Below are 13,903 nucleotides of genomic sequence, written 5' to 3'. Positions count from 1 at the left end.
GTCGCCGAAGATGGTGTCCACACCTTGGCTTATGGCCATAGAGATGCGGCGCCCGTAGGATGGGCTGGAATGGACATCCTCTTCGAGGAACTACTAGCGCCGTATAACCCCATCCGGGGGAAGCTGAGTATCGGGAGGCACTATAAGCAACTCTTCACGAACGAAGCCCCGTCGCGGGCCATCCGACGTATCGTCTAGATAGTACAGCAAGGGCATCTTCCGCTCATTAAGGTCAAAGGGGCGACCGCGAACCGTCGAGGAAGGCTTATGTGGCACCTCTTGTGCCTTGATGACGTCTTTCAGCTTTTTACCGATCAGTCTCGTTGTCTCGTTATTCAGAGCGGCCACAACAGAGGGCAGCCGAGCCACCCATTCAGTAGACCGATGTTCGGGAGGGAGGCGCATCTCATTGGCGTACTGATGTTCAAAGAGCCGCTCAGCCAGAGTACGGTTGAAACGCTCCACTATGCCTTGGTCTCGGTGGTTATCCACGCGGCCTCGGCGGTCTGTGACATCATGTTTGGCCAGCAGTTGGCTCACTGCACCCATGAACTCGCGCCCAGGGTCAACTTCGAGAAGCTTCGGTCATCTCAGGGGTCCCCGCTTGTAAATGCGAGAGAGAGCATCAGCGACTTCTTTGGAATCTTTAGTAGCCAGAGGTTCCGCCTCCTTGTAGCGAGAAGCGACATCAACAACTGTCAGCGCGTACTTATACAGCTTCCGGCCTCGCCGATCATGTGGTAGAAATATCGGCTTGGTTGATGTCATTCGGCGTGGAAACATCGAACATACACCTCGGTATTTTTCTGGGACCGGGCAAGTATATCTGCCAGATAGCCTGCTTTTCCAGCCAGGCCCGGACCACATCTTTGGAGACTTTAGCCGCAGTGGCAAGTTTCTGGATGGCCGCGCGGCTCTTGCAGAACCCACGAAGGCTGTAGTAGATATTAGCCAGGCGATCAGACACTTTACTAGCCATGTCATCAAGGTATTCTAGCAGCCCTCTAACAAATTTGCGACGAAAAAGATGTTAATCGTCGCGGCGTATTTGCGTGCGCAGAACCACCTCACTACTAAGATCGTGCCTGCCATACGGCGAGGAGCTCGATGGTGAGTCCGGCACAGTTAGTTTCGATTACTTGGTGAGTTTTGCGATGCCGTAAATCCATTACTACTGGATTATATTGGGAGGAAATAGCCCTTGTTTAATTAGCAGTTCCTTCGAAAACATGGCCAGGCCTACATCTGCAATGACCATGCCGACGTCACGGGGTGTTAAGTCCAGCTTCGGGAGGGCTCCTTTCAGGAACATCTGGCCGAGACGAGCGTACCCAGTAGCCAGGAGAGAGACCACAGCGGCGTGGTAGGCCGCGTTGACTAGCAATTTTCCATCACCGGGTGGAGTAGACATGCTGCTGTATATAGAAACGGTCGCTACGTGTATTCAAATGGAGATTCTTTTCTTGCGGCGTGATATCTTTTTGCGGCGTAATATTTGCACCTCGTGCATGTGCTGTATAGCGGCTGCGCCACAAGCGTAGCAACATTAGCACTGCAAGGCTGGCAACGCTGATAACGCCAGGGGCGCCCTCCAGTGGATGATTTTGTGTGCCTTCGTAGAATTCGGTTTCTTCGCAAAATCTGTGGCTCCCCCCTCCTTCGTAGAATCCGGTTCCTTCGGCTGTTTCTTGGTGGAATCAGCTGCGCCAAGCAAAGCAGCCTTTGCCTCGCGAAGCTCGTCCTTGAGCTTTTCAGCCTAGGTCTTTCTCGCTGCAGCACCCGCTCGACCCGCAACGACTTTTTTGGGATTCTTCGCAGGGCCGTCATTCGTAGAATCCGCTGTTACCCCCTCCGCTTCCTTCGGGCCTTCCGGATTCGCTGTACTCATGTTCCTCTGGATCATACGGCTCATTTCTAGGACAGCAGTGGTGTTCAAATGAGCAGTGCTCAGCAGTGGTCAGCGCCATGGTTAACGGTGCTAAGTACTTACCATAGCAGTAGTATAGCCAGCAGCTAGCACTGCTAAGTACTTACCATAGCAGTAGTATAGCCAGCAGCTAGCACTGCTAAGCGCCTGTTCAACAAATGGGTCGGTGGCGAGCTGTGTCATAAGCATTGTTCGATTCTCGGGTGAAATTGGTAGGAGCCAGCTGGCCGCCCTTACATATGATCTCAAGACCATGCCTCCGAGACCGTTCACCATCCGCGCACCGAGCTTAGCCTCGTACCGGGAGTACAGCCTTTCAACGTCTTCTTCGCTCATGGCGTCGATCTCAGCGGCTGTTACGTCTTTTCCCAGATATCGCTTGGCCTGCCCACCCACCGCAAGTGCCGCTAGCCTATCTCTGAGCTGCCGTGCATCATCTTTTTGGCTGGGTTCGGGCTCTTGGCATCGGCCGGGCTGTTGGCTTCATGCTTCATTAAAAAGGGGCGCCTACGTCTAATATATAATCTTAGATGTGCCGGGCGTATCAGTCATTAGCAGGAGCTTAGAATGCGGATTGTTCTTGAGCTTCTGTCGAACCTCTGCCTTTTCGCTCTCGGCCTCGATGGTTCTCCTCCAGGCATTCGTTGAACGAGTGCCGATCTTTGCAGTGGAATAAAGCCACCCATCTTGTCTGCTCGCGAAAGTCTTTGAGGACAGCGTCGTATTTCTGAGTGAGGACTCAGACGCTTTGCTTTGCAAGACGGCCCGAGAAAGCCATGAATGACAGCATTTTTTGTTTCTTCTTCATCGCCTCCAACGCGCTACAATCATCACCAATGTATAGGGTGGGCTCCCCCTCGAAGAATGTGTAGAAAGCTCTCAGACAGTCGTTGAGCCGCTCGCCAATGTCAAAACAATAGACCTCAGGGTCAGACAGTATCCATCGCCGCCGGTACGCCTCGTTATGCTTAAGAGTGGGGCACAGGATCACAATGTGATGAAAGAAACTGCGGAAAGGGCCCTCAAGCAGGTCCAGCACGAAGACTATTTTGCCGCATCCCGTCTGCCCACGGATAATCGCGCAGTGGGCGTCATCAATAAAGCGCGCTAACGAATCTACCATTCTGGATGTACAGCTTTGCGTCCATGATCACATATAGATATACGTTCAACACGCCAGGATCTTCTCTCTCTTTTGTCACCTGTATCGTAATCCCCTCGCTGGCGTTCAGAACGCTCCTCCCACTGCCATGCAGCTCGTCATCGTCGCTTGGGGGAAGGTCAAGCCAGAAGGCGTGCTTGTGCGTCAAGAACTCTTCCAGGGAGACGTTTGCCAGGCCTAAGTCTTTTACGACCCTGGCCACCTCAGGGTTCCGCTTCCGTTGGGGTGAGCTGGCGAAGAACTTCTGGACCTCGCCCCATTGCTGGTACGCCCGCGTGCCCTGGCTGTACAGCTGATTGGGGACCCCTTCTATTGTGACTTCTACTTTGGTGATCTTCGAGTTGTAGAAGGATTCCGACCTCCTCCTCCACGGGGTTCCTTTAGTCTCGAACAGCATGAGGATGCCCTTCATTGCTCTCGCGGGCGTGTTCAGGTTTATGTTCCAGAGAGTATCAGACTTGTCCTTCACAAACTTTCGGTGGCGGAGGACGCGATCATACAGTATGGAGACGCCCCCGGCAAACTGGGTGCGGATCTGTCTAGCGAGCTCCTCTTCGGTGACCCTATCGAACTTCAGGCTGATGTTGTCGATGGTGTAAGTCGCGTCGGCATCGTCTCTTGTCTGGATGACCCGGCCGTAATCGTTGAACGTCAGTTCGTACTCCAGTCGGTCGGCCAAGGCACTCTGGTAGAATGGCATGGGGCTATCTAGAAGCTCAAAGTCTAGAGGGATGTGGAACCGGGTGCCAAGGCGCGAGCGATGGCATTTTCTCCAGCATCGTCGTCACTTGCGTCCTCCGCTCCGACTCGGAGTTTAAGCATGTTTTCGCTCCCGATGCCTTGGTAGGTTGCATTCTGCCTTTAGTTTTTGGTCAGCCATAAGTCGCCGTAGCAATAAAACACATCAGAGTCGTTGATGGACATTACCTCAATCCCGCTGATTCTGATCGTGGTTTTCTTGACTACAGCGCGTCCGAGATTCCTGACCACCGTACCGGGCACAATGTCGTCATTTGTGCCGAGGTTGGGGAAGCGGACCAAGAGTGGTTGATTCTGGTCGATCGTACTCGGGTTGTTGGTGACGACCAAGGACTGCCGTACACCTTGTACCCCGAAAGGCTTACGGAGTGTCCTGAAGGGGTTTAGCCTGCGTCCGTATACATCCATTGTTGTATTGAAGGCATACCTTGCAATGTTCAATACGAAGATTATGACAGACATTGACATTGGTGACCAGGCGTTCGACGACACCCAAGAGGACAACAACATCGACGATGAACAGACCATACTCCGTACAGGTGGTGATGTCCAGATCGGGGTGGTTACCGAGCAACAAACCTTGGATGTGGACCTCAAATCCCAAGATGGAAGGCTGTTAGTGTTCACCGTAAATGAATATTACGATGCCATGGCGAGGAAGTATCTTAACCTTACCAAACCCAAGCCCTATTACCCGGGTTATATGATTGACGAAGAAGGGCGTCTGCGACTCAAGAAATACTCCGATCTGAACCTCACCAGCATAAACACAAGTGAACCGCTAGCCCTCTCAACACTCGCCCAGAGAGGAGGGGTTGGTGTTGTTCGGAATAAGCTGGACTTTGAAAACTGGGGAAAGACAAGCCAGCCAGCATTTCCTCCGGCAGCAGTCGCAGCCCTGGAGACTGTGAGTTCAGAAATCGGGGCAGATACCATGGAGCTGAAGGATTTAAACCAACCAGCGAAAAAGGCTGCTGATGCTGTCCACATAATGCAAACAAGCTTGACGGATAGAGAGGTCGAGCGGGCTCTTTCAACAATAAACGGCCCTCCTCTTCTCATGCGAGAACTTCTGGGGCTTGACAAAGCACTGCAGACCTCGGAAGGCGAACACGCGAATAACCTCGCCAAGCTGTCAGGTCTCGATAAGGACATCGCAAAACAAAAACAAAAGTTGGAGGAGGCCACTGATGAATTCTCCCGGCGCCGGATCGCAGACCGGATAAGGAATCTCGAGGACGAGAGGGTGGCCCGGCTCGAAGCAGCCTCTTTAACGGGCGAAGCCCTGCGCACGCAAATACGCCGCATCAAGCAGACGATCGATCGCATCCTACACAAGGATACCACTCTGGCCGAGCTCGTCCGCACCCTCTTCAGGGAGCAGGGAATAACCGTGGTCTCCATTCTCACGGCAATTGGGATGGCTATCTCGACACTGGGGCTAACGATAAAGTTTGCGCTGACTGGCGGGTCCGGCTGGGGCATCCAGCCAACGCCACCTCCACCCGACGAGCGTGGTCTTAAATAATGGGTGAAAAAGCATCTCCAGTCCCTGGCGCGTGCCCTTGGCAAGCTGGCTGGGAAGGCTGCCGCTGCGATTCCGGGTATTATTGTCAGTATCGTGTCCTGGCTACTGAACCTTCTCGGGAAAGCGGTTGGGTGGCTGACCGATAATGTCTGGGCTCTATTCGACGCAGTAGGTGGCCTAATGCTCGTGGCTGTTCGCAATTATTTAACGCATAGTCCACAGCAGCAGTAAGCCGATACCAACCCCAGCGACGACGATGGCTGTCTTCTCCGCATCGTGATTCTTTTGCTTTGGAAATAGGGGTTGTTGTTTGCCTCCGACGGCTGCAACATGCTCAACGCGCGCGGTGGGTGGTGGGACGCTTTCTTGTGGCTCAACGATCCCGTCGGAAGGTGCGCGCTTGTGCAAAGAGGGCGGCACTTTAGCGTTCACAACCTCATTGGCGCCTAGCTTCTGGTCCTATGTGGCCACGACGATTTTGTTGTTGTAGTTCGCCACATGGCCGATTTGCAGAAGCATGTCGCTGGGGGCCATATATAGGCCTATGCCATACACAAAGTCTACAGCGCTACCGGCATACTGTAGCACGTCCTAGTAGCGTTTGATAGCAGACGGAAGGTCGATCGGAGAGGAAATGGCGTCTTCAACGTTCGCGGCACACTGCTTTGGCGCGTCGAAGGCTGTCCCCGTGCCTAGAATACGCGCCCTTGTTTGCGCTTGGGCGCCTAAAATAGCCCACACGTATGTCCGGATGGAATTGTTTAGGCGCTCTACGCCCGGCTGCGTGAATCCTTGGGATTTGTCGACAATGAACGACGCCCAAGCCTCCTCGGCGTCCTGCTCGATGTAGTCGACGTGGAGCGCTGTAAGCTTTCTAGAGAACGACATCCTGCTCGGATCGAAGGTCCCATCGCCAATGAGGCTGTAGCCCGTTCTCGTGATATAGTAATATGCCACTCTGAGGCCGTGATTCACCCCCCTGCGCCTCCAGTCTGTGTGCGCATCTACGCGGAACTCCCTACAAATCCTCTCATAGGCCCTCTTGTCGTAGGGGTTTTTGAATGTTGCCCACGCTCTTTCTTGTGGCAGGGGGGCCTGGATCTCTTCCAAGATCCGCCTAATTTGGTAATACTCATGGAACGTGTACAGGGCCCTTATTCGTTGGTCGGGGGCGAGAAGATGGTCTTTTGCAGAGACGCCACAGCCCGTGGTTGCGCACCAGACAGCGAAGTTCACTTGGTTCTGCATAGGATTGGTGTTCCAGGCCCGAACAATTTCATTGTCGGTTATCTTTGGCAGCCGGTACTTTGCCAACACATCTGTGAACTGGACTGGAAAGGCCTTCTTTTCATCGATGTAGATGTCAAATCGCGTGAGCTGCTCTGCGTGGGTTTGAATACTATGAAATGCCCCGGCCTTGTAACTGGCCTCTCTATTGAACCTAAAAGCCTCGCTGTTCATCGTGGCTAAGATGTTCATCACATTGACTGACATTCTAAATGGGGCACAGCACACGCTGCCTCATGCCCTTAACAATCTCGACGGCCGCCTTAAAACCGCCCTTCGCGAGATAACATTCTACCTGGCCTGGGTAAATATCCCCACCGGAGTGGGCTTCTTGCTTGAGGGCAAACGTGTTGAAGTGCCGACGGGCTACTACAATGTCTGTACGCTGGACAAGGACATATTCCGCCCGCATGGGGTTTCTCTGGGATTAAATGAAGCCACGGGCCGCTTAGTCCTTACCCTCCCTAGAAATGCCTTCATAATACTCGAAAGCTTGCCCCCATCTTGGGGTTCTCCGACGGAATGCCGTCCATGGGGGGGGGGGGGGGGGGGGAGGGTGAAAAGCTACCTAACTTGGTCTCACACGAAGAAGTCTTCGTGCATTTAGATGAACTGAGCACCTCAGAAAACGTGAGAATAACCTCAGATTTCCGTGGCGGTTCCACACTACTTAAAGCCATCGCCGTGATTGGTGAAGGGATTAACAGCGGGAAGACGGTTTCATTTCCCAACCCACAGTACAAAGCCTTGCGCGCCGACTATATAACGCACTTGACCGTGGCACTTTTAGACAAAGACGGCAAGTATATGAATGTAGGGTACCTCAGTGCTACCCTAAAAATACAATGAGTATGGTGGACGCAGTCGGCCCCAGGTCTGCGTGCCTGTCTTTAAGCGACTTGGCAGATGTGTCGGAGTTCGAACTTCAAGGCCAGGAAGGTAAAATTTACGCCTTCCAGTTTCAAAGTGGCAAGTACAACCGCAAAAAGATTACGAGGGGGCAAGCAGAACTTGCCACGTTTGCTTCCCTTGAAGATGTCTCATCCTCTGCAGAGCAAGAGCGCAGGTCGCCGACTGAGGTGATTGAAGAACAAAAATTCTCATTAATTCGCCTTGAAGACCGCTTTGTTCTTACCAGAGCTCGCGACCCCGATTGGTTGATGTGAAGGTGACCCCGATGTCGGTCAAGGCCACCGTGATCGATGTGAAAAAAGTTTTCAATTCCGGAACCTATTTCGTGTACGTACCAACCGGCCGCTGTATTCTAGATTGGGACAGAAGAGGCCGCTTCATACTAACGTCGTCGCAGATGCTAGAGCAAACCGATTTTAAGGCCGCACTACCACTAAACCCCGGATCTATACTTATCTTCGACATCATGCTTGGCGCGGGCAGTCGCCGTTGCACTTTGATTACCGGGTTGAAAATAAGGTGGCCTGCGGAGAACAATGCAAAGGATCTCAGACTTATGATCAAATTACCGGCCCAGGGCGACCCAGTCATCCGGAGCTCTCCCGAGGATATACGAGTCGTCATAGGGGGCGTTTTAAATCTCGATGAAATCTATTTAGAGTGCGGCATAGGCCTTCGCCGCTTTCGTGTTAGTAATCCCGATGAGCTAACCGACGTTATTGATTCGTAGGACGGACAATATGGGGAGACTGTACCCGACGATCACGGATGAAGACTCCTTACCGACGATTACGGATGACCACCCCTTGGCCCCGACCGCGCGGACGATTATGGTTGAAAACCCCTTGGCCCCGACCGCGCCGCCGGGGGAGGGTGCGCCAGAACCTATACGCCTCGAGATGGGGCTGGGAGCGCCTATTTGCCAGGGCGAGGGTGTTCAGGGAATGGGGGTTGGGCGCCTCTATTTGTTATGGGGAGGGCCCCCAGGGGGGGGGGGGGGGGGGGGGGGGCAGAATCTATACTCTGCATACTACTCCAGTATATAATGCGCATCAAAATATCTTTCGAATTATTTCAATAAGCGCCTCTTCTAAAACTGGTACCCTGATATAAACTGATAAACATTTCTGTACGTCTAAATATTTCCCGTTTAAAGCAGAAGTGAATTTTTACCGTTAATAAGTTGCATTCTAACATCGTCCAACCGATCTTATCTGGTTTATAATTTAAAAATTGCGTAAGCTCAGCATTCAGAAATAAATGATGAATATCTTAAAAATTTCAGAAATACTGAACTTGCACAATGATCACAACAGCTTACAGATTTAGACCTCCCAGAAAACTGCATACAAGTGATTCTACACCCTGTTTATAATAACTCTACTGTTAAGCCTTTTAGAGACACGTCCATGAAATACACCAGTCATGTGTTCAAGCCATTCTAGTAGATACTTACTCCCGGTTCGTGGGGATTTCTGACCTATGTTCCCCATACTAACCCGGCTAGTTTGAAATTCGATGTTTGAAGTATAGTCAAGCTGACGTGTACTCTTCAAAGCTAAACACAGGAAGCCTAATATCTTAGCTCAAGAGATTAAAAAAATTCTTTCCGGACAGTGATTTTGTCGATTTTCCGGAAAGTTCCAAGTCTGCGTTGTTTATACTTCTGCAGAGAAATTATCTTGGATATTATCATTTACAGTTTTGATTTTATTTATTGTTTTATTTAATTGGTGTTTTGAAATTTGTTTTTGCTAAGTCACCTAGTTTCCCGCAATATTGGCTATTGGAGCAATACATTTCAAATCAGTAAGTAATTGAAATATTCTTCTAAAACGTCTGCAAATATCAAACAACTGTGATCTATAGTTTTCTAGAAAAACGAAACAAAAAATTTTGTTCAATAAGAATTTCCTCAATCGCCTGATAAAAATCAATAGGTTTCTAACTTTAAGCTTGGAAGCCTAATAAAATAAAAAACAACATAACTTGGTTTCTATCACAGTAGAAAATGCTTTATATTAGATATGACCAGTGACCTCTAATATAGTTCCGGCTGACAAAAGCTCGTAGGTTTACTTAATGACATAATTCAGCTGTTACACCATACTCCACGGGTTCAAATGACAGCTTCAAAATATGTTTCTCATACATCCATAACACCAACATGTCACAATAATGTCAGACGAGTTAGAGGATGACATCGCTAAATCTGATGACGTGCTTGTCAATAGTGAGATGAAAAAGTGAAATAAATGTACGAGTCAATCAGATCCTCGCACGTGCACCTCGACGCATAGAATATTACCATTTGTTAATCTGGATGGTTTCTGTATCGCATTAAAACATCCAATCATTGAAACTGTTAAAGGCTGTCAGCCACAAACAGTATAAATACAATGACTATGCTCATACTTTACGCAACCGTCATATTTGCCTAGCGTGCTACTCAGTGTTGGATAAGCCCGACTGCGTTGAACTTCATCATGTGGAAACTCATGATCACTTTCGCTTTGCTGATCTCTGTGACAGCGGGTAAGTTCAATCCAAAAGGTTTCATTCGTAGGATTTTGATATTACAGTACACTTCACTATTTACATACTTTTTTATTTTTTCGTTGTATTATGTTCATCTCTTCTCAGTGGGATTATCGTGCAGGTTATATTGACTGTGACCATTTGTCAGCTATCACACTGTGATGTGGCAATTTTTTTACTCAGTATGCTGTGGTCTTTCATAGTTAACTCCATACCCAAGTTCCTGTCACATGTAAATGTACCACGACGGTCAGGGATATCCGTGGCGGAAAGCAGGTCGCAACATAACCGTCTTTCACCAGGTCATAACAAAGTAAAAACAGCTGGATTTACATCTGAAGCCGATTCGATTCAAGCCTGTGACTTCATCCTTCAGCGGCAGGTCGGTTGTGGCGAGACCAATACCATGGAGATGCCCGTGGATACCATTATCAGAAACCAGAGATAGTTTACTTTTCTAACACACTTGCATCACTGCAAATTAAGACTGCGCTGTGACAGGCGTCGTATAAGTGACATTTTCTTGAGCGCGACGTAAAACGGAGAGAGAATAAATAGATAATTATCAATAAAACTAAAATGAATATCTTACGTTCAGCTGGACGGATTGAAAAAGAAGCATCATTTCCACAGAGTGTTACTGCTGTAGAGCGGAAATATAAAACTTTGCAGGTTTACCCAAGCTGTCTCTTTGAGTGTTTATTTAAAATAGGTCAATGCGAATAAAAATTCTGATTTCTGTTTAAGCGACCAGCCCTGCGGTTCTATGTCGTTATTGTTTACTGTGGTGTCCAACTGGCAGAGTATACGGCCAAAACGGATGTGCGCTGTGTATGTGCCGTCCAGGTAAGTTAATTGGAAAAATTGTCGCCTCACACAAAAATGGGAAAACTTTCGTATTCGACATACCAGTGGACAGAGTTGGCGTATGTGTGGACCACTTTATGGAGAAATTTTCCCAACACCAAAAAATAGCCAGATATGAATGGCTATGAATGCTTTTTTCCTTACGCTGAACATGAATTATGCACATTTTATGTCTATACGCACTGGGAATGCCTTTTTCCATAAGCTGAACATGAATTATGCACATTTTATGTCTATACGCATAGGGGATCCTTTTTCCCTAGGTTGAACCTGAATTATGGACGTTCTCTGTCCATCCGAACAGGGAACCCTTCTTCCCTTGGGCTAATCTTGAATTGTGGATATTGACTGTCTATACTCACAGGGGGCTAAAGTTGAATTCTAGACATCCCCTGTCTATACACACAGGGAACGCTTCTTTCCTTCGGTTGTACTTGAGTTGTGGTCATCCCCTGTTTATATACAAAGACAGCGCTTCCTTCGTGCGGTTGTATTTGAATTGTGGACATTTCTTGTCTATACACGCAGGGAGAGCTTCTTTCATGCGGTTGTACGAGAACTGTGGACAATTCCTGTATATACACACAGGGAGCGCTTCTTTCATTCGGTTGTTCTGGAATTGTGGTGTTTCCCTTTCTATACACACAGGAAGCTCTCCTTTCATTCGGTTGCACTTAAATTGTGGACATCTTCTCTCTATACACACGGGGGGGAGGGGGGGGGAGGCGTTTCTTTCCTTTCGTTGTACGAGAACAGTGGACAATTCCTGTCTACACACACAGGGAGCGCTTCTTTCATTCGGTTGTACTGGAATTGTGGTGATTCCCTGTCTATACACACAGGAAGCGCTCCTTTTGTTCGGTTGTACTTGAGTGGTTGACATTTCCTGACTATACACACAGGAAGCGCTTCTTTCCTTCGGTTGTACTTGAACTGTTGACATTTCCTGTCTATACACAGGGAGCGCTTCTTTCCTTCGGTTGTACTTGAATGATGGTCATCTCCTGTCTATAAACACAGGGAGCGCTTCTTTCATTCGGTTGTACTTGAACGATAGACATTTCCTATCTATACACACAGGAAGCGCTTCTTTCCTTCGGTTGTACTTGAATTGTGGGCATTTTCTTTCTGTACACAGGGTGCGCTTCTTTCCTTCGGTTGTACTTGAATTGTTGACATTTCCTGTCTATACACAGAAGGGGCGCTTCCTTCCTTCGGTTGAACTTGAATTTTGGAAATTTTCTGTGTATACACACAAGGGCGCTTCCTTCCTTCGGTTGTACTTGAATTGTTGACATTTTCTGTCTAAACACAGAAGAATAGCTTCTTTCACTCGGTTGTACTTGAAATGTGGACATCCGCCATCTATACATGTTGTTAGAGAGCGTTGCTTTTGTTGTGTTGTTTGAATTGTGGTAATTTCCTGTCTATACACAGAAAGAACTTCTTTCCTTCGGTTGTACTTGAATTTCCTGTCTATACACAAGGAGCGCTTCTTTCATTCGGTTGTACTTGAATGGTTGACATTTCCTATCTATACACACAGGGAGCGCTTCTTTCCTGCTGTTGTACTTGAATGGTTGACATTTCCTGTCTATACACACAGGGAGCGCTTCTTTCTTTCGGTTGTACTTGAATTGTCGACATTTTCTGTCTATACACACAGGAAGAGCTTCTTTCACTGTATTTGAACTGTGGACATCCCTTTTCCATACACGCTGTTGGAGAGCTTTGCTTTTGTTGTGTTGGGAATAATGCACTCTCGTACTTTATTTATTTATTTATTTATTTATTAAATTGACGTTTTACAAACTCGAGGACATTTCACCTACACGATAGAGGCCAGCTTTATGGTGGGGGAAAACTAGGCAGAGCCCATTTCTTTCCACGTACTCTCTGTGCGTGTGTGTGTGTTTTTTTTTGTTTTGTTTTTTTGGGGGGTCGGGGGGGTGTCTTTCATTAAATTTTAATCGTTTTGAGTAATTCTAGACCAGAAAAGTAAGCCATCAAAATATATCAACTGTTTTTGGCGTACCCTTCAATACATTAATTCCCTGTTCCAGCACCTAATGACGATTTTAGTGTATGCCCGCCACAGTGTGAAATGGCTTGCGCTGATGGGTTTGTACGAGACGAGAACAACTGTGACATCTGCCAGTGTCGAGATCGTAAGCAACTCACTAATTACATGTTTTCCATTTTTTTGATATCCTTTGAATTGCCGATCATGTGATATTTTGATATATGATACAGTGTCTGTAAGGCCACTTATACCTTAGATAAAGATATTTCTGTACAGCTTGCAAAATCATTCAAATTGTACATGCAGCTCAATCAATATAACCAAAACAAAGACCAGTATATAGTGAGCATGAAACATCTTTCGAATTATTACAGTAAGTGCATTTCCAAACATTTAGTTCTGGCTGAATAATCCAGCTGTACAAAGTGGTCTGTTGTCTAGGCCTAGGAGAAAACAAATAACAAAACGTGTATATATTTTCAGCTCCAGCAATGTACGAAAACGAGTAGAAATGAATTCCAGAGCCACGTGATCTCCACAAAACCCACGTCTAAAATATTTTCCGTACGGATTTACAGATAAATAGATAAAACCAATTACATCTACAAAATCTTCTTTATTTATTTATTTATTTATTTATTTATTTATGTGTTTGACTAGCCGTTAACACGCTATACATGTAACCATCATTTTGGGCGGATAAGCGGCGGTGTAATCAACAGCCGTTCTTCGCCTGGGAGCTAGCGAACCCCTAGACATAAATACGCAAACAGACAAGCCAGAGCTAGATTCGAGCATCCGACCTCATTCAATGCAACGTGTCCATTGCTTGAGTCGAGAAAAAAGCCATTCTCGACTTGGCCAGGCAGCCATGAAGGCCTTATGAAGTGTATAGCTTTT

The 13,903-nt window shown here is 48.0% G+C and overlaps 1 protein-coding gene across 1 annotated transcript; it reads left to right on the top strand.

Moving 5' to 3' along the window:
- Window positions 1–10,001: 10,001 nt before the first annotated feature.
- On the top strand, window positions 10,002–13,551 carry LOC135463031 (antistasin-like). The gene is made up of 4 exons (XM_064740351.1): window positions 10,002–10,110; window positions 10,861–10,959; window positions 13,044–13,148; window positions 13,487–13,551. Exons 1-4 carry the CDS (start codon window positions 10,062–10,064, stop codon window positions 13,510–13,512), a joined length of 279 nt encoding a protein of 92 aa, XP_064596421.1. The 5' UTR covers window positions 10,002–10,061; the 3' UTR covers window positions 13,513–13,551.
- The last annotated feature ends 352 nt before the right edge of the window (window positions 13,552–13,903 follow it).

The sequence above is a fragment of the Liolophura sinensis genome, chromosome 2 (assembly GCF_032854445.1).
Source record: "Liolophura sinensis isolate JHLJ2023 chromosome 2, CUHK_Ljap_v2, whole genome shotgun sequence".
NCBI classification, from domain to species: Eukaryota; Metazoa; Mollusca; class Polyplacophora; order Chitonida; family Chitonidae; genus Liolophura; species Liolophura sinensis.
The sequence above is the reverse complement of the archived record's forward strand: the minus strand, read 5'-3'. Positions and strand labels throughout refer to the sequence as shown.